The sequence below is a fragment of the Notamacropus eugenii genome, chromosome 4 (assembly GCF_028372415.1).
Source record: "Notamacropus eugenii isolate mMacEug1 chromosome 4, mMacEug1.pri_v2, whole genome shotgun sequence".
In the NCBI taxonomy this organism is placed as follows: domain Eukaryota; kingdom Metazoa; phylum Chordata; class Mammalia; order Diprotodontia; family Macropodidae; genus Notamacropus; species Notamacropus eugenii.
The window spans coordinates 356,440,025-356,466,633 of NC_092875.1; the positions used below are offsets into that span (position 1 = coordinate 356,440,025).

Here is a 26,609-nt window from a genome sequence, read left to right on the forward strand (position 1 = left end):
TTACCTAAGTGGTTAAACTGTAATAAACTAAGTCATATTAAGTAAAGGATATTAATTCCAAGGGACCACATTAAGTGAATTGCCTTTGACATGAATAATTTTATAATTATCTTCCAAATCAGAAATTTTAAATCATCTCTATAGTAAAATTATATTTTAATATTGCATATACATGGGTGCTTCAAAAATGAAAACAATCCAAATATACTATCATGCAAGTACATTGTAAAGAAAAACTTCAGTTCCTTCCTTCTAAACAACAAGCTCTAAATTACTGGTAGACTTATACTGCCTTTTCCCATAACCCCTTTTTTTGTGTGTGATGATTTGGTTGCTGTTTGTTAAGAGTAAAAGCAAACTAGAACTGCCCTGGAATTTGGAAAAATACTGGGGAAAAAAGGGGTTGAGTATTCAGGGTTGGTTTTGTTTTGTTTTCTTTTTGCCTATTGCAGAAGATGAATTCCCTAGAAACACTCTAAAATTATATTTTCCAAGAAAAGAAATCAAAGAAATTCATCACAACAGATGAAAAACATTTTATTAGGTTACTTTTGGACTTATGATAGGAAAATAGTATGTCATTTAATCAAAATAATTTTGACATAAAATATATTAACTACAAAACGTGCTTTAGAAATTTTGCACCAGGTCCTCAAACTATGCAAAAAAATGGTTAATAAGTAAAAATTTTCAGATGCTCTCAAAATATTTAGCCAAGTAGTCATGACAACTATCATATTACAACTATAGTCCTAGTAGACTTATTTCTAAAAAATATAATTGAAGGTAAAAACTAAATCAACCTTTGCCGGTCCTTTTAACCTCACCCTTTCTATGCCTATACATTTCCACTTCACTTCAGCTGGTGCAACGTGTTATATCAACAACATTAGGATGGAGCAATGTGCCCAAAACCAGGTTCTTCCATGCAAGTGATGGAATTCTTCCGGTAGAACTCCGCCTTCACATGGTTAACTCTCACGTGCTCTCTGTTCATCTCTTCCACAGGCTTATATATATGTCTTCCATAAAGAGAAGATGTCAATACTCCAATAGGTCTTTCCCATTCCTATTGAAAATTGAAGACATTTTATACGTCATATACTGACTAAAATCAGAATGACCCATGATCATGTCCATCCTATTATTTCTTGTTGTAGTAATAACTTCTGTCAGGATTGTACAAGGTCATAATGTTTAGGGTCAAGCAGGCCTGTTTATTTATTGTGGAAAAGAATGATATGGCCCATTACCATCATCATGTACAACCCTTGAAAAAATCTTTAGGGGAAGCAAGAGGAGCATTAAAAAAGTGTAAAAATCCATTGAATGATTAATTTCTCATAAATCTCTATAATACATGAGACAATGGGAAAATAATGGCATTCCCAAACTGACAAAAATCATAATTTGGTTGTGCCTTTTTAAAAAGGTAAAAGACAAAGGAAATCTAGATCACACCTGAGCCCTTCCTGTCCACAGGATCATAGATTTAGAGCTGAAAGGAACCTCTGAGATCTTATGGTCCAATGGCTTCCATCTACAGATTAAAAAGAAAACCCTGAAATCCAGAGATGTGAATAACTTTACCCATGGTAATCCTAGAAAATAAACAGTAGAACAAGGATTGAATCCATGTTCTCCAACTTTATAGCCCATATTTGTTCTATTGTAGATTATTGCTATATAGATACATGCAAATACATGTAAAACATATTGCAATGCTTCAATGATTCCCAATTTTGTTGATATGAGTCCTTCCTCCATCAGTGCAGAAAGCAGCACTTCAACTTAGTAGTTGATGTAGCCAAAATCTATATTACCCCACTGCCTCTCCAAATCCAATTAAACTGGACTTAGGATGACAGCATTGCAGTCCACTGCCAAGTCCATATTCAAGAAACCTTTTGCATTCATGGTAACTTCACCTATTCTGTAGGAATCCTTTACATAACTAGTCATTTGCATGTTGCCTCATATTGTCTTCCTCATTAAAATTAAATGGGAAACAGATAAAATAGAAAACAAAAAATACTATAAAAATTATGAAAGTAAAAAAGTGAATCTTTGAAAAGAGTAATACAACAAATAAAACTTTAACCTAATCAAAAACAAAAAAGGGAAAAATCAAATGGACAAAATTGAAAAAAGAAAGGCACAACAAATGACAAAGAAATAAAAAGAATATCAACCTCCTATATACATTAATATACCAGCAAAACTAAGAACTAAAAAAAGAATAGATGATAACCTACAAAAATATAAAATGTCTACATTAACAGAAAATGGAAGAAAGATCTTAAACAATCCAGTCTCAGAAAAGGAAACTGAACAAGCCCCAAAGTAAATGCCAAAGGAAAAAAAAAATAAACCTGGATCTAAGTGGATTTGCATGTGAATTCTATCAATGTTTAAAGAGCAATCAATAATTATGCTGAACCAACTGTTCTTAAAATTTAAGATGCAAAAACTCAACTAAATTTCTTTCACGAGATAAAAATGGACCTGATACTATTAAGGAGGGATTAAGCAAAGAAAAAGCATTAATGAACACTTTAGATTTTGAAACAAAGTCTATGTAAAAGTCTAAGAGAAAGATTACAGAAACATATCCACACAATTGTTCATTATGACCATGTCCAAATTATACCAATTCAAATTAAACCAGGATGGTTCCACAGTTGGAAAACAATGAATATAAATTATCAAAACATCCCAAAAAAGTTTTATATTAAGAGATGCAGAAAATCTTTTGATAAAGTACAATACTCATATATAGTAAAATGTCACAAAGCATAGGCACAGAATGTCTATTTTTAATTTGATAAAGGTACATATGTAAAATGAAAAGCTAGAATTATTTGTAATGGGAGAATATTAGATGATCTCTTATTAAAGGCAAGAGTAAAGCAAGAATGCCTTCTTCTTGCTATTATTTCACATCATTCTAGTATTGTTAACAATGACAATAAGAGAAGAGAAATATGTTGGGAAAGAATCAACAAGTATCTATTTGATAGACAATATGATTCCTCATTTAGAAAATCCTAGAGAAATAGCAAAGAAATTAAATGAGCCAATTAATATCTTCAGTAAAGTACACACACACACACACACACACACACACACACACACACACACACACACACACACACTTGAATCCTTGTTGTCATAAGGGTCTTTGTAGCTCTATATTTCAATGATTGTTGTGACCTTGGTAGCCAAAGTATATAATAGCCATTTGTAGAACGTTCTTTCAAAACATTATCTACAAGAAACAAACCACTTTCAAAGGAGGAGCCAGTTGAAATATAAACAATATCCTATTATAAAAAAAAAAAGACACCACTAATGGTTATTCTAAATAAAATACTGAGACATAAAAGAACATGGGGTATGTCACACTTTCCAGTACACATACAGATGTATGATAACTGCTGGAATCCTGCTATATAAAGAAACCTGTACATCAAGTTTAGTTTTTTGTTATTACAAAATTAACATTAATTGAATGTATCATTTCTTTTAACTTTCTTTAAAAAGAACATGACCACAGTCATGTGTAAATGTTACCTCCTCATTAACTTTGAGTCCTATACTTTTGGCATGCTCTCGATCATCTCGGTGCAAGTATTGATTGTAATCCAGAGGTCTTTTAAAAATGCAATCAAATATGGAAACAACTCCTGTCTTAAAATAAAGAGAAAAAAATTAATTTCCTGATTTGAAAATTACACACAAGTTACAATGTGTTCTAACTAGGAGATTTTATGATTAATGTCATATAATGTCATCTTATAACTCAGAAATCAATCCTAGTGTACTCCAGCATCAATATTTTTTTTTTAATGATTGAGACTTGTTTTATTATCCATCAAATTGACAAAGATGAATATGTAAATATGCTCTTTTTTCTAATAACTTATTTAAAATTTTTTTAAATTTATATATTTAAGTTTCCAACATTCATTTCCACAAAATTTTGAGTTCCAAACTTTCTTTCCATCTCTCCCCTCCTCCCACCCCAAAACTCTGATTATTCTAATTACCCCTATTAGCAATCTGCCCTCTCTTCTAATATCCCTCCCTTCTCTTATCCCCATCTTCCCTTTTGTCCTGTAGGGCAAGATAAATTTCTATACCCCATTATTGGTATTTCTTATTTCCTAGTTGTATGCAACAATAATACTCAGCAGTTGTTCCTAAAACTTTGAGTTCCAACTTCTCTTCCTTCCTCCCTCCCCACCTATCCCCACTTGGAAGGCAAGTAATACAATATAGGCCATATATGTGTAGTTTTGCAAATGACTTCCATAATAATCATGTGGTGTAAGACTATATTTCCTCCATCATATCCTGCCCCCCATTTCTTCTATTCTCTTTTTTGACCTTGTCCCTCCCCAAGAGTGTTGACTTCTAATTGCTCCCTCCCCCCATTGCCCTCCCTCTTCCATCATATACCCCCCACCCTGCTTATCCCCTTCTCCCCCACTTTCCTATACTGTAAGATAGGTTTTCATACCAAAATGAGTGTACATTTTATTCCTTCCTTGAGTCGAATGTGATGAGAGTAAACTTCATGTTTTCTCTCTCACCTCTCCCCTTTCTCCCTCCACTGAAAAGTCTTTTACTTGCCTCTTTTATGAGAAATAATTTGCACCATTCCTCTCACCTCTTAATTTCTTTATTTTAGATATGATCCTATCCTATTCAACTCACCCTGTGCTGTGTGTGTGTGTCTGTGTGTGTGTGTGTGTGTGTGTGTGTGCATAATCGCATCAACTATCCAGATACTGAAAAAAGTTTCAAGAGTTACAAATATTATCTTTCCATGCAGGAATGTAAACAGTTCAACTTCAGTAAGTTCCTCATGTTTTCTCTTTCCTGTTTACCTTTTCATGCTTCTCTTTATTCTTGTGTTTGAAAGTCAAATTTCTTTTCAGCTCTGGTCTTTTCATCAAGAATGCTTGAAAGTCCTCTATTTCATTGAAAGACCATTTTCCCCCTGAAGTATTATACTCAGTTTTGCTGGGTAGGTGATTCTTGGTTTTAGTCCTAGTTCCTTTGACTTCTGGAATATCCTATTCCATGCCCTTCGATCCCTTAATGTAGAAGCTGCTAGATTTTGTGTTATCCTGATTGTATTTCCATAACACTCAAATTGTTTCTTTCTAGCTGCTTGCAATATTTTCTCCTTGACCTAGGAACTCTGGAATTTGGCTACAATGTTCCTAGGAGTTTCTCTTTGTGGATCTCTTTCAGGAGGTGATCAGTGGATTCTTTCAATATTTATTTTGCTCCCTGGTTCTAGAAAACCAGGGCAGTTTTCCTTGATAGTTTCATGAAACATGATGTCTAGCCTCTTTTTTTGGTCATGGCTTTCAGGTAGTCCCTTAATTTTTAAATTGTCTCTCCTGGATCTATTTTCCAGGTCAATTGTTTTTCCAATGAGATATTTCACATTATCTTCCATTTTTTCATTCTTTTGGTTTTGTTTTGTGATTTCTTGGTTTCTCATAAAGTCATTAGCCTCCATCTGTTCCATTCTAATTTTTAAAGAACTATTTTCTTCAGTGAGCTTTTGAACCTCCTTTTCCATTTGGCTAATTCTGCTTTTGAAAGCATTCTTCTCCTCATTGGCTTTTTGAACCTCTTTTGCCAATTGAGTTAACCTATTTTTAAAGGTGTTATTTTCTTCAGTATTTTTTGGGTCTCCTTTAGCAAGTTGTTGACTCACTTTTCATGGTTTTCTTGCATCTCTCTCATTTCTCTTCCCACTTTTTCCTCCACCTCTCTTACTTGATTTTCAAAATCCTTTCTAAGCTCTTCCATGGCCTGAGAACATTGAATATTTATTTTGGATGTTTGGGATCCAGAAGCCTTGATTATTATGTTTTTCCCTGATCTTAGGTATTGTTCTTCCTCATCTGAAAGGATGGGAGAAGGTATCTGTTCACTAAGAAAGTAACCTTCTATAGTCTTATTTTTTCCCCTTTTTTGGGCATTTTCCAACCAGTTCCTTGACTTTTGGATCCTTTGTCAAGAGTAGGGTATACTCTGGGGATCTGTAAGATCTCAGTTCCTCCTAGGTGGTACAATCAAGTGTGTACACTGGTCTGGAAGCAAGCCGAAATTTTTGTGCCCAGCATCTTAGTAAAGTTTCCTCTTCACAACCACCTCACCTCCAGTTCTGCTAAGCCAGCACTGGTGGCTGAGATTCAGATAAGCTGTGGGGGTAGGGCTGCCCTTCATTGTGAGATAAAGATCAGCTGCTCAAATCCCCAGGTGTATTAGGTGGGGGCAGGGCTGCTACATAGGGCTAAGGTAAGAATCAACTGCTCAGTGCCCCCAGAGGTTTTATGATCCAACAATGGATGTGGGCTGCTGTAGGGGCTGCTGTGGAAGCTGCTGCTGCCTGCCTGATGCATCCTCTCTGGCTGCTGCCTGAGGCTGGAGCTATGGGAAGGCCCTTTTCCCTTCTTGGCCAGCTGAAAAAAACCCTGTCATTGACCTTTGGCACCTGTGAGTTGAGGGATCTGGCAATTGCTGCTCCAGTGACTGGGGATTCCACCCCCAATGCCTGCTCTCATCCTCCTTCCAGAGCCACCGGGCTAGGCTCCACTCTGAATCTCGTGCAATGTTTCCCATTGGCCTTTCAAGTCACTTTGGGCTGGAAATCTCCTCCACTCTGTTCTGTGGCTTCCGCTTCTCTAGAACTTGTTGAGAGTCTTTCTTCACAGGTATTTTATGGGCTATGGGGGAAGAACTAGTATTTGTTTGTGTTTCTACTCCACCATCTTGGCTCTGCCCTCCCCAGCATCAATATTTTAAAGAATGTTCCCCTATGTTATCCACCTCCAGAGAAAGAACTGACAGAGTTTGAATGCAGATCAAAACATACTATCTTTCACTTTATTTTATGGGGGGTTTTTTTGGTCTATGTTTTCTTTCACAACATGCCTAATATGGAAGTATGTTTTACATGATTGAACACATATAACATGTCAACTTGCTTACCATCTCAGGAAAGGGGAGAGGAGGGAGTAAGAGAATCTGGGACTCAAGATTTTAAAATAAGAATGTTAAAATTGTTTTCACATGTAATTAGAACAATATCATTCCAAAAAAAAGATAAAAAAGAATGTTCCACAAATTTGCTAGTGCTTTTCATGATGTTTAATATTTTCAGATGCAGAGTAGATTTCTGGCTGAAATGAGGGCTAAATCTTAGAACAGGGTAGCACCTGAAATGATTGTAAAGACCCATATAACAGCAAAGATTTAAATAGGAGTGTGTGTATGTGTGTGTGTGTGTGTGTGTGTGTGTGTGTACTTTACTGAAGCTATTAATTGGCTCAATTAGCTTATTTGCTATTTCTCTAGAGTTTTCTAAACGAAGAATCATGTTGTCTATCAAAGTGATACTTGTTTATTCTTTCCCAGTATATTTTTATGACAGTCCATAAACAACCTTCTTTTCTCTTTTTCCTTCCATTCTGTCTCCTCCTTTTTTTCAGTTCAAATATGTTTCTCTTTTAATCATAAATTATCATCTGTCAGATTTCCCATCATGCTGTCTCCCCTTTTCTCTTTTCCCTTCTTTTTATTCTCTCTAAATTTTGCCTTGTTTCTTGATTGTCTTAGCACAGTCTAAGACATCAAAGATATCTATGATCAGTTTCACTCTGTCTTATTCTTGGAGCTACCAGGGTTAATGACATGGGGATTAAAGATGCATACTCTGCCCTCATTAAATACAATTTGAGCTGGATTTGAGCCACAGCTAAAAAGGTCTTTTAGACAACTTTATAAACATGCATCTCTGAATTATTTGAAGAGGTGACATTAATAATAAAGAGCTCTGACACTGAATCTGCGTCATGTTTGATACCTCAATCTCTCTCAATTCACATATCCAAACGGTTGCCAAATATAATTATTCGCTTTACAACACCTCTTGTATATATCCCCTTCTCTCCACTGCTCACATAGACCACTCCAAGCTAATATCCTTTTCATCATTCTGTTGGACCTCTGACTGGTCTACCCATCTAAAATGTCTCCCCTTTCCAGTTGATCCATCAGGGGATGCCTAAAAATTCTTTTCTCAAAGAACCCAAAGGTTCTGAATATCTCCAGGAAGTGCTGAACCAAAGTATGATGCAAGGACAGATTATATGGAGGGTAAATCTTATACTGCTTGGCCAGGCTGTCCTGTAAAGAGAGACAACTAATGAGATCCCTTCATTCCTTCTCCTTGGACAGGGGCAATTATATGGTGGGATATTTACTCATTGTACACGTCCCTACCACTACGACTACTTCTCTATGGATTGAAAGGCATTTTTTTTACCTTTAATTTAAAAGTTTACTTTGATTCTTATGTCTGAAAATGTGATCAAGATATTGAACAAGAGAAACACTAAGTTCTGTTCTAAGTCTCCATAAGGGGTGGGGTTGGGTGGGGAAGACACAAAGACAGAGAGAAAAGGAGGAGGAGAAGGAAAAGAAGAACAAGAAGAAAGAGGAGGAGAAGATGATGATGAAGAAGATGATGATGGAGGAGGAAGAGAATGAGGATGAAGAGAAGGAGGAGGAAAGGCAAAGGGAAGGAGAGGGAGCTACATTATTTATCCTAGAGAGACAAAAGATTTGGTTTGAACTACATCAGGGGCTTGCAAATTATTTTACAACTTCTGAATGAGAAGGAAGAGCAGTATTGAACTATTATAAACCGGCAATGAATTCAGGATTCATATACCTCAGGATTAAAATCACAAGATGTTTACAAATTACAAATAGAAAATCACAAGAACACTAAAACTAAGAGGGAACAAAGGAAATCATTTTCCTATCACATTCCATTTTCTTGACTGTGCCTAAAATGCCAATTTTTTTAAAGCAAATCATGCCCAGAAGTGCGAAGAAGTGGGCAGCTCAGAAAGGGAAAACCACACCCCTTTAAAGGAATGAACTGCTAAGGGAATTGTACTGAATCCAGTTGTGCGAGCATGCTCAATGGGGCCCTTGGCTCTGTGAATGAAAGCTCAACCTGGTGGGTTTACCAGTGCTACCTCCTACCTATATATACATTTTGTGTATAATTATATATGTACCTGTTTGTCTCCCTCATTAGAATGTGAGGTCTTTGAAGGCAGGGATTATTTTCCTTTTGTCTTTGTGTAACACTAATACTCAACCTAGTGACATATATTGTAGACAAAACATGCTTTTTGAATGATTGATTAAATGAATAATTGAATAGCTTGTGCTTCTTTTCTTGCATTCCATTTTTCTCTTTATTCCATGGTCTATTTGACTTGGCTTACATGTGTAGGCACATCTCAGATTTCCTGGGAGAATCTCAATTTCAAGAAAGAAAATAAAAATGACTTCTGGTAAAGATTTGCCAAACTACACATGATCAATTTTGGGTCTGTTGAGTATAATAAGCATAGTTTATATATGTGTATATATACACACACACGTATACATATGTATATATATATATATATACACACACATACACAATACATGCACACACATATATATACACACACATATATGCGTATATATGTGTATAGATATATACACATATATCCTATAGCATGATATACTATGTATTTCTATTCCCTGGGTCTGTTGAGTATAATAAGACTAGTTTATGTGTATATATACATATATACACACACACACACACACACACACACACACATATATATACACACACACGTCTATATGTATGTGTATACACACATATATACACACATATTCACACACGTATATATGCGTATATATGTCTGTATATATCTATAGATACATACACATATATCCTATAGCATGGTATACTATGTATTCCTATTCCCTGGCAACTGAGCAGGGGACTGACAGGTGCAGACTAAGTGTACAAGAATGAAATAGAGAAAATGAAGGGCAAAATCCCAAAGAGAAGGCCAAAGTGGAGAGGACCAGGGCCGAGAAGTGGCTTGAGAAGCTCCACGTCTGCCCACACTGCAGTTTTCCCCACTTATATAAAGTTGTCAGTTTGTGCCTTGCTACTGGATTTGTGTCCGACTCCTGTTGGATCTTTTGTGATAAATGTTTATTATTAAAATATTTTTTGGTTGCCTTGACTCCTGGAAGGTGAACTGCATCTTACTCTAGAAATGAAGTTCAGAGATTCTGAAAAGGCCAAAACACTTTCTTTTTCAAATTTTTGAGGGGAATGTAAGAACCGCAGGAAAGTATTAATTCATAAGACTTTCAAATACAAACTTTGGTCTATTAGAATCTAGAGCCGTTGTCAGTCACAGGTTATGGACTTCTCCATTTTTCTGTTAGATCTACCTTGTGTTGACTGATGACAGGAAGAACTTTGGATTGTGCCACTGATCCTACCTGCTCCAGAGGTCATTTTGCTAAACCATGCAAAATAAATCAATAGGAATTACCATGCACTCATCTTTCAGATGGAACTCTAACTGAATGGATGTTAGCTAATTAGACCACTTCTAGTTATCTTCTTTCCCTAATAATGCTCCATCCCCTACCAGCCTCCTGCTCTACGCAGTCAGAATACTAGTAAATACTCAGAGACGGACCCCTAATAAGACTCATCTGAACACTAATTTTCATTCAGGGAGCCTGCTGATATCAAGGAAAGGCCCTAGTTATCCTCTTACCCTGTCAACATGCTGGGTCACACAGAATACAAGCGCCCTCAAGACTTACCCATATAATGATTCATTCATACAGTCATTCATTCACCCTGGTGAGGTGATGGAGAAACAGATAATCTGCAGACTACTCAGTATATTTAGGTGTCTGTAAGATAGAATTTTAATCTTAGAGCTCAATTGACTTTAGAGATCATTCGGACTAACACCTTCAATTTACAAATCAACAAAATAAGGTGCTGGGAGATTAAGTAACTTAATCAAGGTCACAGAATCAGAGTCTGGACTAGAATAGTCTAGGGTTCTTTCCACTATATCAAGCTGAAAAAATGTTGAACAGATGTATAACACCATTAATATGCTCATCTCCTTCTGTTAATATATAATGTTTCCTGGACATTAGTCTAGGGCTTGTCCTGTCTATTAGCCATCCCAAAATGGAACAAGTTTCCTTAAGAGGGGTTGAGTTCCTCCTCCTTGGAGGCTTTCAAGCAGAGCTTACACAAGCACTTGTTGAGTATATTAGAGGGGCAATCTTTTTGACTTTAGGCTGGATTACATGGCTACTTAATTCCCTTCCAACTTTCAAATTCTATTATTCTGTGACATGTAAATGGAAAGTTTCTTAAGGAATATGGGGAACTAACTAAACAAGTCTGTAGGAGTAGGGAAAGAACTAGGGAGAAAAGGGTGTGCCCCATACCTGGACCATGACTCTCAACAAGTCTCAGTTTCCTCATCTGTAAAATAAGCTGGAGAAGAAAACAGCAAACCACTCCAGTATCTTTGCCAAGAAAACCCCCAAAGGGGTCAGACAAGACTGAAAATGATGAAACAAGAACATGCCTGGAATGTTTTCCTTTCTCATCTCTGCCTCCTGGCCTTTCTGGTTTCCTTCAAGTTGCAGTTAAAATCTCACCTTCTATAGGAAGCATTTTCTAATCCCTAAAAATTTCCACTAATTGTAGTGCCTTCCCTCTGTTGATGTTTTCCTATATATCCTATAGAGATCTTGTTTGTACAGACTGGTTTTCTTACTGCCGTCTTCATTAGACTGTGAGTGCCTCAAGGGCAAGGACTCCCATTTGTTTTTCTTTGTATCCCTAGTACTTAGCATGGTGCTAACACTTACTAGGCATTTAATAAATTCTTGTTGACTGATTGACAGAAGTGGTAGATGAGAAACAGAGGGAATGATCTATGGGGCAAGGAAAATTAAGCAGATAAGATGTCACAAAAGAGCAATATGAAACCTAAGAGTTGTGTGTGGCATATGGAGTCAGGTATTGTTGAGCACACCTTACATACTAAATAAAAGTAAAGGACCATCTGAAGTCTTTGTTTTAGAACCAGCTGAAAATATAACCTCCTTCCTTTGTCAATCTGCTCTCCCTTGTTGGGAAAGGATTCTCTAAATTGCGCCAATTTGCAATATTCCAGCGATGGATGCCTTTCCTACTACTGGGTTCAGTTGTTCAATTTATGTCCAACTCTATGATACTCCATTTGGGATTTTCTTGGCAAAGATACCGGAGTGGTTTGCCATTCCCTTCTCCAGCTCATTTTACAAATTTTACATAAGACAAACAGGGTCAGGTGACTTGTCCAGGATCACATAGCTAGTAAGTGTCTGAGGCCAAATTTGAATTCAGCAGGATGAGTCTTCCTGACTCTAGGTCTGGTACTCTGTGCACTATGGCACCACTTAGCTGCCGAATGGGACCATAGCTAAGCCATATGAATTAAGCAATATGAATCTGCTCAGACAAGATCTGATAAATACCGGGATGAGAACTGAATTTAAGGACAGAGATCTCAGATTCAAATTCTTGATCTGATACTTGGTCTGTGTCTGACTCTGGAAAGTCATGTCACATTTCTTTACTAGAATTTCCTCCTCTGTAAAACTGAGGAGTTTGACTAGATGCTTTACAAGGCCTCTGTCAGTTCCAAATCCTATGCTTCTTCATGTCATCACCACCATCATCATCATCATCGTCATCATCTCTGGCATTTATACAGCACTATGTGCCAGGCACTATGTTAAGCACTTTACAATTATTATCTCATTATAACCTTCCAACAACTATAGGAGGTAGGTGCTGTTATTACCCCCATTTTACAGATGAGGAAAATGTGGTTTAAAAAATAAGTGAAGTGATTTGCTAGTATCTGAGGCCAGAGTTGAACTTAGGTCTTCTTGACTCCAAACCTGGCACTCCACTGTACCATCTGTGTGACATCCTGGTGTAAAACTAGCCAGTTCTTCTGAGGTTATTCATTGAGTATTATAATAGGTCTTGAGATTGGAGGAAATAATAATATTGCTTGTATTTTTATTCTTTGGAGTATTAATTTTGCTGTGTTCATGTGTTCATTTTAACGTTTCTTACTTTTTATACATTCCAAGCCAAAATATCTTTATCCATAGAATGTCTGAAAAATACTTAGGTTTCTATAGTCCGGCACATAGTATAACACAGCCCTTGTTTCCATAAGTCCAGATATTCAGGTGATCAAGTCATGGTCCCTGAAATCAGTTATTCAGTGTCAGTCTCATATAAGATTTCATTAGCCCTTAAGGCAAAAGTTAGTCTTGTTCTCCAGCACCAGATTTAGAAAGATTTCCACTGCCATGGAAAGGATGTCCTAAGAAATTTCCATCACCATAAGTGGTTTCAATGATTGTGAGTTTGACATTCCCCTCTTCCTCCCTGAATTCTTATAATCTGTGCCTTTCCTGTGCAAAGCTTCAATATAATAGCCTAATTGCTTAAATACCCTAGTCCATCATTGGCATGTATTTTGCCCTGTGCTTCTATAATGTGGCTTTTAAATCATCTTTTGGTTATTTATTATCAATTTCAGCAAGAGGGAAAAAAAAATCACATTTCCCATAAGCTTACTCGTTTTTTATCCAGCTCTCTAGCTCTCTGGAGTCACTTTCATTATGGTACATCATACTATAATGAATTTTGTGATCACTCAAAAAAAAATGCAAATTCATTCAAGTGGAGGCTCATCTAAGATTGTAGCTATCATCCTGGCAATGCCTTCAGTTGAATTATTGGTTTCTCCACTGTTCTTAGCCTCTATTACTGATTCCTTTATTCTTTTCTACCTACTTGGTTTTGAGTAAAAAAATAGCAAAAACTAATCTAGATTTAAATGATTTTATGAAACACCCTTGACCAGTTATAGCCAATAACTTCCAAAATGTCTATTTCTGATTCTTGTAACTTTATTGCTATTCTGCTATTAAATTGTCTCAATGGATTTTTCTCTGCTTTAAAGTGTTCAGGTATTTGTACTTGCCGCATAAAGTAAATGATTTTTTAAAAAAGGAACAGGAAATCAAAACCATTTCTTTTGCCCTCTTGAGATCTCCCTCACATGTTTTATGTATTTATTGTTCTAGTTTAAAATGACATTCCAATTTTTATCCTACTTGTCAGCTCTACCATCAGTCTACTTTCCAGCAATGTCCTTGGTTTTGACATTGAGTTGTATACCTTCTGCAGTTAGGTCTGTATTGTAAGACGGGTAGAAAGACCTTCCAAGACGCCCTGCATAGTACCACATACAGAAAAACTGAAAAAAAGTATTTGAAAGTTTCCAAGTATAGAGTAATCAACTTTGAATCAATGGAACAAAGAAACTAGAAAATATATCAGGAGTATTTGGAACCTAAGAGAATTTGCATGGGGACAGATGTGCCTTCCAAGAAAGATATCCTCAGGATTAAACCAGGTTTTAGAGGAAAAAACAAATTAAGCTGGTAAAATTCTTGGTGATGATTCCTTTCTTTAAAATAGCTTTTGGAACTTCTAGCTATCTCATTTACCATCTCCTCCCACTCCCATCCTGGTTCCTGTAATGGCAATGTAAATGGGAAGATCTTTCCCATTCATTAATAGGTCCATGTGACCTACCCAGGTCACATGGAAGCATAAGTCACATAAATTTGAGTCACATGAAGACTGTGGTGGGAGGGGTTTGCTGAAGGGGTGGGGCCAGAAGGAATATGAAGAGGTGGAGCTAGAGCAGAGCTGAGAGGAAATTTGGTGAGAGCAGTCAGAGCTCCTTCTTTGCTCTCCTACTCCCTAGACATAAATGGCTGTTCACCAATGGGGTATGTATCTAGATGCATTTAAGCCACAGCCTTTCACTTCTCTCTCTAAGTCTGGTCTGTCTACTTGCCTCTTTCTCTTAATGTGAGACTGGGTATCCCCATAACTCTCAGGCTGAAAGGATATTCATAGGCCTTAATCTACTGTTAACTGCACAGGAGCTTTAACCTGCTGTGTTTCTGATCTGGGATGGTTTGCTCCTCCTTATGTAACCTAGTGGTCCCCTGCTGCCAGGGTCTTGCCATCCTAGAATTAGATTTAGTGTGAACACCTGATCACTTTGGGCACTACTCAAGTTCAGAACTTCCAAACTCAAGTGATTCACCAGCATCAGTCTCTTTGGTAGCAAGTGTACATTCTAGGCTCTAGTCATCCTGGTATTAAAATGACTTAGAAGTCATTTAGGACACATAAATTCCATCTTCAAAAATACCTATACAAGTGATCATCAATTAAGGAATCAGTAAACATTTCAAACATCCATCTTCCACTCAAAATTCTCCAGTGGCAAGAAGTTCAGGAGTGCTCAGTGGAGCGCCTTCCTTTTTTGAATTGTTAGAAAGCATTTCTTGAGCCAAAATTGTTCTCCCTATAACTTTCATCTAACAAAGGAAAGGTACTTATATTTAAGATTTCTTTTAAAACAAACTCTGTGGAGACTAGAAAAGTTACTGGTGGTCTGGACTTTGACATTTGCCTCAGCATGATAGCTAGTACTGTTTTGTACATTATGAATGTTTAATCAAATGTTATTAACTGAATGTCATAAATGTCGCCCTAGCCCCCAAATCCTGAGTCATGCTTTAAAAAAGTTTTAACTGCCTTTTGTTTTTTAATCCAGTCAGCTTTCTGATATACTTTCCTCTCATAGAACCCTCTCTTATAACAACAGTTAAGAAAAACTGACTGACACAATACATGTAACATTCTATGTCAGTGGCCACCCACCTCTCTAGTTAGTTAATAAGTATTTTTAAGTGTCAATTATGTGTTAGATACTAATGTGTTTTATCATCTTACTTCTGAGACTTAAGTCTAGGCGGGGACTTAGTTTTAAAACTTTGAAAATTCCCATGATGATCTAAAATATATACCTCCAGTTCATGAGGCTTTTTTAATCTGGCTCATCAATATTGTGATCATAATGGTAAATCTCTTTTCTTTTATTCCAGGTATGTGAAGTTTCCAATGAATGTGAAGTTTAACAAAATAGTTTCAGTGCCCTCATGTTAATCCAAATCTTTCTGCTGCAGTAGGATTCCACCTTATCCAGGGATACTATCATGGCTCACAGGACATAGAGATGCTCAGATACTCTCTACTTGCTGTTTGAGAAAATGTTCCTGTGCTGGAGCACTTGGAGGTATTTATTGTCAAAAATGTCAATCCAAGGCAGAAGAATTCCTTTGATAGAAATAGGTAAGTTCCATACAACAATCTTAACGAGTTTTTTTCCCTTATTATATTCTTCTTTTTTTTGGCAGAAAGTTAGAGCAGCATCCAACTTTTTCCACAGAGTAGTTAAGAATGCACTGACCTCCTTCACATCTTGTTTCCATTCAGGAAGGTTTACATCTCAAGAGAACAGGACATTTCCAAGACATTCCACTCAAATACCTCTTCACTATTCTGTCTGCTCAAAATGCCAGCAACAGTAACTCTGGAGGGGGGCACATCCAAATGGCTTTTGTTTTTTTCTTAAACATCTGTCCTCATAACATGTATTCCAAGAAGGAGAGTAGAACTTACAGGTTATGAGCCTTGAGCTAATTACTTCTTGTCTCCATTGTTGTATATGACTCAAGTCCCTTGAGCCACCTCATTAGTCCAAATGCATAGTGCAGCAAATCTTTTAGATTTTGTGGGGGTCTATATGTCCAAGAAGAGATTTGTCAAGAAAGGAGGCCAGCTTATTTGAAAAAGTTCAAGATTTCTCTTTTTGAAAATGGGCAAATTGTCCCTGGTCTATCAGTCTCCTTAAGAAATAAGGTAGTTGATAGCACAGGATTCTGTGACTTAGACTACTGCTCACAGAAGAACTAGAGAGCCAATCATCATATATAATGGAGAACAGCAAAATCATGAATAATATCATATTGTGGAGAAGTCAAATCAACTTTTATTTGGTTGAGGGTCCAATAGTTTGTTGTTTCCCACCCACCCACCCACCCAAATGTACTTTCTTAATTATACTTCACTTTGGCTGATATAGAAATTATTATACATTCTCTGAACTTGGCAGATTTGGTGAAAGAAAGTTGAAGCTATATCTAAGGACAAGGAAAGGGATAAACTCCTGTTTAAAGTAATACTCAATGGATTTATGATCATTAATTTGGATGTTCCCTCCAAAGATTCAGATCATAATCCATTCAAGCCTGCCCACATTGTGTGACTCTTGTTTATGTCCTCCCATAAATTGGGGCTCATTCAACTTGCTAGGGATCTTCCTCACTCTTTTCTGACTATGTGAGACCAGTGTGGCATTTAAGCTACATGCCTCTCTCTTACCATATGAATCAGTTCATTTTCTCTTCCTATCACATTTTCTGTTGATAATATATTTTACTCCTTCCTATTATTCATAATTCCTCATTAGTTTTATGATGTGGCCTGCTTACATTCATAATATGCTTATTTATTTCTGTGTTATAAGGGCAGCTAGGTGGCCCAGTGGATCAATGGAGCTCCTTCCATTTTGAATATGTTAGCAACATGTTTGGAACATGTCAGGTCTGGAGTTAGGAAGACTCATCTTCCTTAGTTCAAATTCTGCCTCAGATACTAACTGTGACTCTGAGCAACTCACTTAACTCTATTTGCCTCAGTTTCCTTATCTGTAAAAAGAGCCAGGGAAGGAAATGGCAAACCATTCCTGTATCTTTGCCAAGAAAACCCCAAATGGGATCAAAAAGAGTTGGACACAACTGAACAACAATAACTGTTACATCCATTAACAATTTTTTGGACATTAACATGTTCTATATACCACAGCTAAATAGCTCCCCCAATAGAATAATATCATTGTACATGTATAGCCTATATCAGATCGTATGCTTTCTTGGGGAGGGGTAAGAAGAGGGAAAAGAAAAAAATTAGAACTTAAATCTTATAAAAGTGAATGTTGAAAACTAAAAGTAAATTTTAAAAAAGAAAAAAAGATGGAATTATTAAAGCAGCTTTCAAATTCCTGAAGGCCATCTAACCAGCAGTATCAATTTATACAACTACATATAAAAAGACAATTAACAACCATAATAACCATTTAGATAGGATGGTACGATTTACAAAACACTTTGACACAACAATTGTTTCACTTGATATGGAGTATTAAGTTCATTTAGAAATGGGCAACTCAAGTGTCAGGGATCTTGAAGCAGGTAAGCTTAATTCCCACTGTTTCCATTTAGAAGAATCCAGCTATATCACATCCACTCTAGGGTCAAGTTTAAAATCAAGTTTTTATCAGGAAGAAAATACCTCCAGGTTGCCTTTATAATGAGGAAAGCATAACTGTTAAACTCTTTGAAAGTTCAGGACTTTTTAATCATAACTCCCCACCCCACCCCCTACACTCCATCCTCCCAACCCACCCAGCTCGTTAAGATTTTATTCAAATGCTCTTCAAGTGTATATTCTCCTGGGCTCTGCTTTTCCATTTCAGTAGCATGGAAATCACATAAGGCAGAAGGGGAGTAATTCAAAAACATTATTGAACTGAATCACTTTTGATGCTGCTAGAAGAGTTTTCATAGAAAATGCACCAAGAGCTACAGTTCCCTAGGGATGCCTGCAATTCATTCCACAGGAGTTCATCACTTCCCAGCTGATGGCTTCAAAATGCTGATTTTATTCTGAGTTTCAAGGGCGCACACAAACATTTTTTTATAATCTAACAAATCTATATACTAACTTTGTAGACTCCTTGGGTGTCCAAATGCTTTAGAAGATTAGTAGTGACATACAACGATTCATTTTCAGGCCACTAGATAAAAACTCATACAATCTGTTCATAAGCAGATGTTTGTTCTCCTCTTATGGCAAGGAAAGTCGAGTGGGAAAGAAATGTCTATACTTGGTCCCACCTCTAATAAAATGGAACAGAAGGATTTTCATGATAATAAGGTACTTGCATTTTAAGATTTCTTAGCTTAAAAAATGGTTCTTCATCTCTTTTTCTTTTTAATAGAGATGGGGGATTGTGGGTATGGTATATCTCACTTGCCATCAGACACAACTGACGTGTTGTTTGGTTTTGTGGAACTGCTTTTTAAAAACTTTTTATAATTTAAATTTTAACTGATAATTCACTGCCGACATTACACATATCAGTTACTGTAAGGTGCTGTGCTATAATGAAGCTATCAGGGAACACTGTTTTCCCTAAAACTAACTGCCCCCAGAAAGCTGTCCTTTTTGAGTTATTTTTTTTAAATTTTATTTTTGTGGCATTTATTATCTCTCCTTCCAAGGACCTCTTCCAATAGAATAAGAAAAAAACCAATCCTCACAATAAATATATGTAATCCAACAAACAAATTACCATTCTGGCCACGTAGAAATATTTACATCTTCTTATAAATTAGCTATCTAGCAGGAGATGGATGCAGTGATTCATCTACATTCCACTGGACTGGCCAGATTTGAACTCAGGAAAGGTCCAGCACTCACTCTATCCACTGGGTCACTTAGCTGCCCTAATCATACGCTAATGATATTGGAGTATATTTATACTTTGAGATGATTATTGCTCATAATAACATTAATATGTACATAAAGTATTGTAAGGTTTGTATTGCACTTTATTCATAGCAATGCTTAGCTCCTGCTAGAGCCTCCATTAAGGAAGATTTGCCCAGGCCATATTCACAGGCCAGGTATCTTCATCTTCACTTTCTTCCTCTGCCCCCAAACCCAACTTTCAGCTTCCTTTTATTAGTTATTCTTCCCATTAGAATATAAGCTTCTTGAGAATAGGAGCCATTTTTTTCTTCCTACTTTTTTTTTTTAATTTAAGACAGTACTTGATGCATAACAAATGCCAGTTGATTATCTTTTCCATTTTACAAATGGGGAAAATGAAACTTAAAGTATTTCAGTAGCATGGCCCAGTGACAGAGTCAAGAAAGCATGAGGGCCAGGAATAAACTGAGGTGTCTTGATACCTGTTGCTATAGTAAGACCAGTGTTCTAGACATTACACTAAGTTGCTTGAGGACAAAGACTATCCATGCCTTTATTCCTATTTTATGCCTAGAGCCTAGTAATAGGTCCTGCACATAGTAGGTACTTTTTAGATGTTTGCTTAATTCAAGTGAACGCATAGACGAATCTGGATTGTATGTAATGCAGTTCAATAGCTCAAGATGATGCTTAAAACAGCTTATTATTTTTTCAAGTAATAGACATGTTAATTCTGTCCCACTACTCCTCACAAATTGAGCAAATTTTTAAAAATACTAAAAAATAAAGCCCTCAATATAGTTGCATGATCAGCAAAACAAATTTCTTCATTGGCCATGTCCAAAAATAAGATTCTCTGCATTTCAGTTTATCATCTGTCAGGAAGGAAGAGGTGTGTTTTATTTTTATTCCTTGAGACTCAGAGTTTATCAATGCATTAACCCAAGTTCTACAATCTTTTAAAGTTGTTCTTATCTATAGCATTATTATTATTATATACATTATTCTGCTCACTTCCTCAGTTTCTGTTCATTTCCTTTTGAATCACTTCATACAGGTCTTCCCCATTTCCTCTGTAACTGTCCATTTCATTGTTTCTTATTGGACAAAAATATTCCTTTCCATTCCCATACTACAGTTTGTTTAGCTATTCTCCAACAAGAGGATACTCCCTTAGTTTCTAGTTTGGGTTTACCACAAAAAGTTGCTATAAATATTTTTATGCATAGAGATCCTTTCCCACTTTCTTTGATTTCTTTGGGGGATGGGTCTCATAGTGACATGGCTGGGTCAAGGGGTATATGCAAAATTTGATAACTTTTTCGACTAAGTTTCAAAAGTGCTTTTCAGAATGACCAGACCAATTCACCATTTTAACTAACAATACATTAGTGTGCCTGTTTTCCACAGGTCATCCACTATTTCTCATCTTCGTCTTTTGTTATCTTTGCCAATCTGATGGATGTGAGGTAGAACTTTAAATCTTTGTTACTAAGTATCCCTTGCTAAGTAGGAGAAAGGAAAGAAAAACATTTGGAACTGCAAGTGATATGAAGATAAAGATATCAAAAAATACGATTTTAAATGAAACACAAACAAGAACTGATATTACAATATTTCTTCCATCTTTGATAGGGGATTAAATTTATGTTTATGGAATTTGGAGACAATCAGTCATTTCAATAATCATGTTGTTACATTATTATGAAATCAGCACTCTATCCTAAATATTTAGAAAGTTGTATTACCAAATGATGGAGTGATAAGACACTACAGATACAAGTACACAGAAGCACAGAAAAATGGAGCAGTTTAGACGTTTCCAGAGGAATAAGATCTTGTAGCAAACAGGATGAGAGCAAAGGTACCAGCATGATACCACTTGTTAGTCTGTGAGGGAATATGGTGTTGGGACAGTGGGAAAGAGTGATGGCTTTGGAGATGGAGGACCTGAGTTCAGGTTCCAAGAGGGCCACTTACTACCTGTGTGACCTCAGACAAATCACTTAACCACTCCACCATCAGTTTACTCATCTGTAAAAAGGGGGCCTGGACTAAATGACTTCTGAGGTTCCTTCTAGCTCTAAACCTATAAAACTATGAATGATAATCTCTTATCCTCAGTAAAATTAGGGTAATTCTTAGACTGTCTCATAGGCTTTTGTGAGAAAGTGCTCTGTAAACTATAAAGTGCTATACAAATATCGACAATTATTTGATCACACTGTTTCTGTCCACTGGAATTGTACCATTTGTGGGTCGCTTAGGTGGGAGGAGAGGAAAAATAGATTTTTGTGCTGGATCTTGAAGGAAAGGAGGAATAACCTTCTTCCTCCTCAGGAATTACAATTCCTGACTTTTCCCCCACGCTTACCTATTCATTTTGTTTCTTAGCAGTAAGAGTGAGGACAAATTAGGAGGGAAGGGGCCATGGCGGAGGGGGAAAGAGTGCTGTGTGGAGGGACCCATTCTCAGATTTGCTTAATTAATGTCAATATTTAACAAATATTACTGAGCAGTAAGATGATTATTATGTAGGTCTACAATAACCATAGTTAATGTATCAGTTATGAGAATCCACAATTTGCTGTGCACTTTGGAGTACACAAAAAAAACTGATGACTTACCTTCAATAAGATTAAGGAAATGAAACATTATCAAACAAAACAATGGAATGAAAGGAGCAGCTTTAGCCTGAGGCCCCTCATGGGCACAGTGGATTGGGCTTGCAGGCAAACAAGACTTGAGCTTGACTTCCTGCCTCTGACACTAGCTGTGTGACCCTGAGTAAATCACCTACCCTTCCTGAGTCTCAGGAATAGAAGAGAGATAGAATTTGGAGATATGGGTAGAATGAGAGTACTGGCATTAAAGGGGGTCGATGAGTACTAGAGTAATCAGAAGAAGCTCTGTAGGAGGTGGGACTCAAGAAGGACCTGGAAGGTAGGATTTGAACGAGTAGAGAAGGCATTTCAGACAAGGGCAATGACAGAAGTGAAGGGGACTAGGCAGTAACATGCATGCCCTTTCCAAAGAAAAACAGAGACCCACCTGACTAGAGCAGGAGGCATGAAATTTGGAAGTAAGGTTGGGCCCTGAAAGCCAGACAGAGCAATGAATACTTGATTTAGTAGAGAATCAGAAGTTAGAATAAGAAGAAAACCACATCTATGCACTACCTTAGTATCACATCCTAAATTGTGATGGCATGCGGAAAACTACACATTGGAATAGTTGTTAGTCCTTCTAGGCTGAAGTGAAATTAGAAAGGTATTTTTATTCTGGTTCCAGCATTTAGCACAATGCCTGGAAGCCAGTAGGTGTTTAATAAATGTTTACTGGATTGGATCAGAAAAGAATGAAAAACATCTTGTTGTACTTTGCTCAGGTCAGGATGCTGTTTTAAGTTTTGAACATGAATTTTAAGTAAGACATTGACAAGGTGGAGGGTCCAGAAAAGGGTGACCATGGGGACAAAGGGCTTAGAAATCATTCCATAGTAAGGATGGTTGAAGGACCCTTGAGATGAGTCAGGAGAATCATTGTACCTGTCTTTAAGTATATGAAAAGCTGCCTTTTGGAAGACAGGTGGTCCATGTTGGGCTTGGTACCAGAGGACAGAATTAGAAGGAATGACGTGGCAGAGATGCAAATTTAGGGTTAAAGTAAGGAAAAATACTTCTTAATATTTAGAGCTATCCACAAGTGGAAGGGTATCTTGGAAATCAGTATGTTTTTCTTCATTAGAGATCTTCAGGCAAAGACTGAATGATGGCTTGGAGATTTTATAGAGAGATTCTTGTTCAGGCAAGAGTTTGGTCAGATTGCCTAGGAAGGTCCTTCTAGCCTGAGACTCTGTGGTTCCTGTTGCTATATGTTTTTCCATCTGAGGTTACAGATGCATTTTGCATGGGACTTAAGGATGATACTTCTGTAATTAAAAAAGCCTTGACTAAAATCCTGGCTCTGCCATTGGATATCTATGAGACCTTGGGCAAAGCATTAAACCTCTGGTCTCAGATTCCTCATCAGGAAAATGGGAGGGAGGGGGGAATGCCTTAGTCTAGATGACTTCTAAGTTCTAGCTCTATGAGATGATGAATTCTCTTAGCCCATACTCCCCTCTATACAATAGATATCATAACTGCCCTACCTAAATCACAGGACTGTGGGATGGAAAGCACTTTGGAAATTTTAACAAGCAAACATGTAAATGAGATCCAACATTATTTTAATAGAAGAACTTCATTTTAGAGGTTGGCATAGTAATTACTGCTAAATATGTAGTACCAAACTACCACTGAACTGCCACCAATGTACCATTTAAGTACATAAAAAGATACCAAATGGTTTTATATATATATATATGTGTGTGTGTGTGTGTGTGTGTGTGTGTGTGTGTGCATACATACATATATATGAGTGTATCTTTATATATTAAGCATTGCAGATATATATATGTGTATATATACATACCTACATCTATACACACCATGCATACACACACATGTATATATGTATATGTGTGCATGTGCATATACACACATATGTGCATATGTATGAATACATATACACATATACATACACACACATACATATAATTCTTATTAGGAAGGCAACATGATGCTGGGAAAGGCATCCTGGAGAAAACGGGATTTTATCTGAATCTTAATGGCAGCCAGGAGGCAGGGGTGAGAAGGGAGGTCATTCCAGGCATAGAGCCAAGTAAAAAGGCACAGAGTTGAGTAAAGAAATCCACATTTGTAATGGGGATGGGTTGAAGCAACAAGCAGGAGAGGTCACTCACTCTTAAGAGCTGTGCTGTCCCTACCCCCAATAAACCAAAGCTCTGCCTCCGTGGTCTAGGCTGACTTACCTTGCCTTCCCGGTAGAAGTAGCTGTGCTCCTTGGGGCCCAGGCGCCGGGGAGGGACGTAGCCGTAAGCCGACAAAGCAGAGACCGGCGGAGACTTGGGTTTCACTCTTAGTTTGTCCTCGGTAACCTCCTCCTCCTCCTCCTCCGCCATGCCTCCTGCCTTCGCAGACGTCCACTCCCCAGCAGCAGGAGGAATCGGAAAGGCTTGTGCGTTCCTGAGTTGCCAGGCAACTGGCACAAAGTAGCATTCCAAAGGGGCAGGCGCACAATGGGAGCGGAATGCTCTGAGCTCCTTCCCTCTGTCCTACAAGCGCTCCCCTCTTGGCTGCGTAGAGCTGGAAAGGACCCCAGAGCCGTCTAGTCTAGGGTAACCCTGTTATTTTACACATGAGGAGGGTGAGGCTCTTAGAGGTAGGGGGCTTGCACAAGGTTACACGGGTACAAAGCGTTAGTGGAATTTGAACTCAGTTTTTTGATTCTACAACAAGTTTTACTGTTTTCACAAGCACGGTATAGAGTACTTTCATTTTATAAATAGGATGCCTCTTCCTTTTCCTCTCACCTTGAGGTCTGTTGCTGTCAGGTTATGAGCACCAGTTTCAAACTCAAAATCTTATCCTTTCCCATTTATTTTTTCTCAGCATTTCTGATTACTGAAACAGGCTGAGGGTGAAGAGGATGCTAAAATTATTGTTGTTAGCTGTGTCCAACTCTTAGTGACCCCATTTGGGGTTTTCTTGGCAAAGATACTGGAGTGGTTTGCCATTTCCTTCTTCAGCTCATTTTACAGTAGAGGAAACTGAGGCAAACAGAGGTAAGTAACTTGCCTATGGTCACATAGCTAGTAAATATCTGAGGCTGGATTTGAACTCAGGGAGATGAATCTTCCTGACTACTGGTCTGACGCTCTATCCACCTCCCCACTAGCTGCCTCATTAAAATTATTAGTGCTTGGTTAATTGGAACACAGATGATACCTTATTCTGTCAGAGCAGTGGGTTCAGTGGACCCTGTGTCCATCTCTAAGATACCTTATAGTATTTAGACCTGCAAAAGGCCTTAAGAAATTATCTAATTCACCTTCACCTTGTGTAGTATAGTGAGAGAACATTAGATTTGGAGTCATTAAACTTGGATTCCTATCTAAGTTCTCCTATGTAGAATTACCCTCTGTCACTGAGAAAGTAATTTAACTCCTCTGGACCCTCAATTTCCTTATCTGTAACCACGAGGAAGGTAGGGAGGATTATCTATAAGGTCCCTTCCAATTCTAAAACCTATGCTTGTTTTACAGGAAGAAAATGGTGTCCACAGGGATTAAATCTAAAACAGGGTTCCCTCTCACCGCAGTGTGAATTTAAGGTGATACTAATGGAAATCAAGGTCACAAAAGGTCAAAGTCCCATTGTATTCTGAACACTGCACATTCACTGGCATAGACAAACCAGAGGGAATCCAAGGGAGGTCTGTAGCACATGAAGGATATCATAGCCTAGGTGAGTTGAAGGGGTTCTAGGGTTACAGAGGTAGACTTAGGTCACCTAGGCTCACCCTTTTATTTTAAAGATGATGAAATTAATGCTCAGGGAGCATTAATTAATGAAATGACTTGCCTAAAGTCATGATGTAGCAAAGCTGTAGAATGAGGATTTGAACCCAGGTGGTGACCCCAAATTCAGCCCATGTTCCCCACCCCATACTGCCTTGTCTTGTGGCTACAGCACTTTTCTGGCCTGCTGCACAGCTCCTAACCAGACATTTGCTGAAACTCTGCCTCCAAAGCTGGCCTTTATTGCATCTCTGCTTTAGCTATCAGTCAGCGCAGGGAAGCAGCTTCTCTCACACTGCCTCTGGCTTCCCCGAATGCCTTGTAACCTACCCTGCTTGCTTCTACTGCTGCATTTGGCTAGATCATTTCTCTTTTAAGTGATTAAGTGCCATATTAAGTTATTACAATTTTAAAGAGTCAGACTTCTGTCTGGTAACTCTTGATATCCTTTAGTCTGTCTTTCCATCTGCCTCACAGTTCTATGGAGATGGTACCAAAAGGCCCCTGGAGAGGTCCACCTTCCTCACCTTTTTTCAGAGGGTCCTCAGCTTTGTTTACTTGGCCAGAGTAGAGTGGCTTTCTTTCACCTCTAGTGCCCTGCTTCTGCTGATTATTTCCCTGTTCTCCCATAGAAAGCTCAATTGTAAATAGTTGCCTGCATGTTGTATTCTCCATTAGACTGTGAGGAATTTGAGG

General features: G+C 37.6%; 1 protein-coding gene across 1 annotated transcript; it reads right to left on the reverse strand.

The window, feature by feature from the left end:
- Positions 1–512: 512 nt before the first annotated feature.
- On the reverse strand, positions 513–24,751 carry CFAP90 (cilia and flagella associated protein 90). The gene is made up of 3 exons (XM_072605398.1): positions 24,366–24,751; positions 3,574–3,690; positions 513–1,069 (listed from the first exon to the last, which is right to left on the reverse strand). Exons 1-3 carry the CDS (start codon positions 24,513–24,515, stop codon positions 890–892), a joined length of 447 nt encoding a protein of 148 aa, XP_072461499.1. The 5' UTR covers positions 24,516–24,751; the 3' UTR covers positions 513–889.
- Positions 24,752–26,609: the final 1,858 nt, after the last annotated feature.

What these genes read in the sequence shown, in the direction of transcription:
- CFAP90 (XM_072605398.1), bottom strand. Translation starts at nt 24,515, where the DNA reads ATGGCGGAGGAGGAGGAGGAGGAGGTTACCGAGGACAAACTAAGAGTG. An exon ending in ACTTCTACCGGGAAGGCAAG is followed by an intron (nt 3,691 to 24,365) that starts GTAAGTCAGCCT and finishes CTTTATTTTAAG; the next exon opens with ACAGGAGTTGTTTCCATATT. An exon ending in GACTCAAAGTTAATGAGGAG is followed by an intron (nt 1,070 to 3,573) that starts GTAACATTTACA and finishes AATTTTCAATAG; the next exon opens with GAATGGGAAAGACCTATTGG.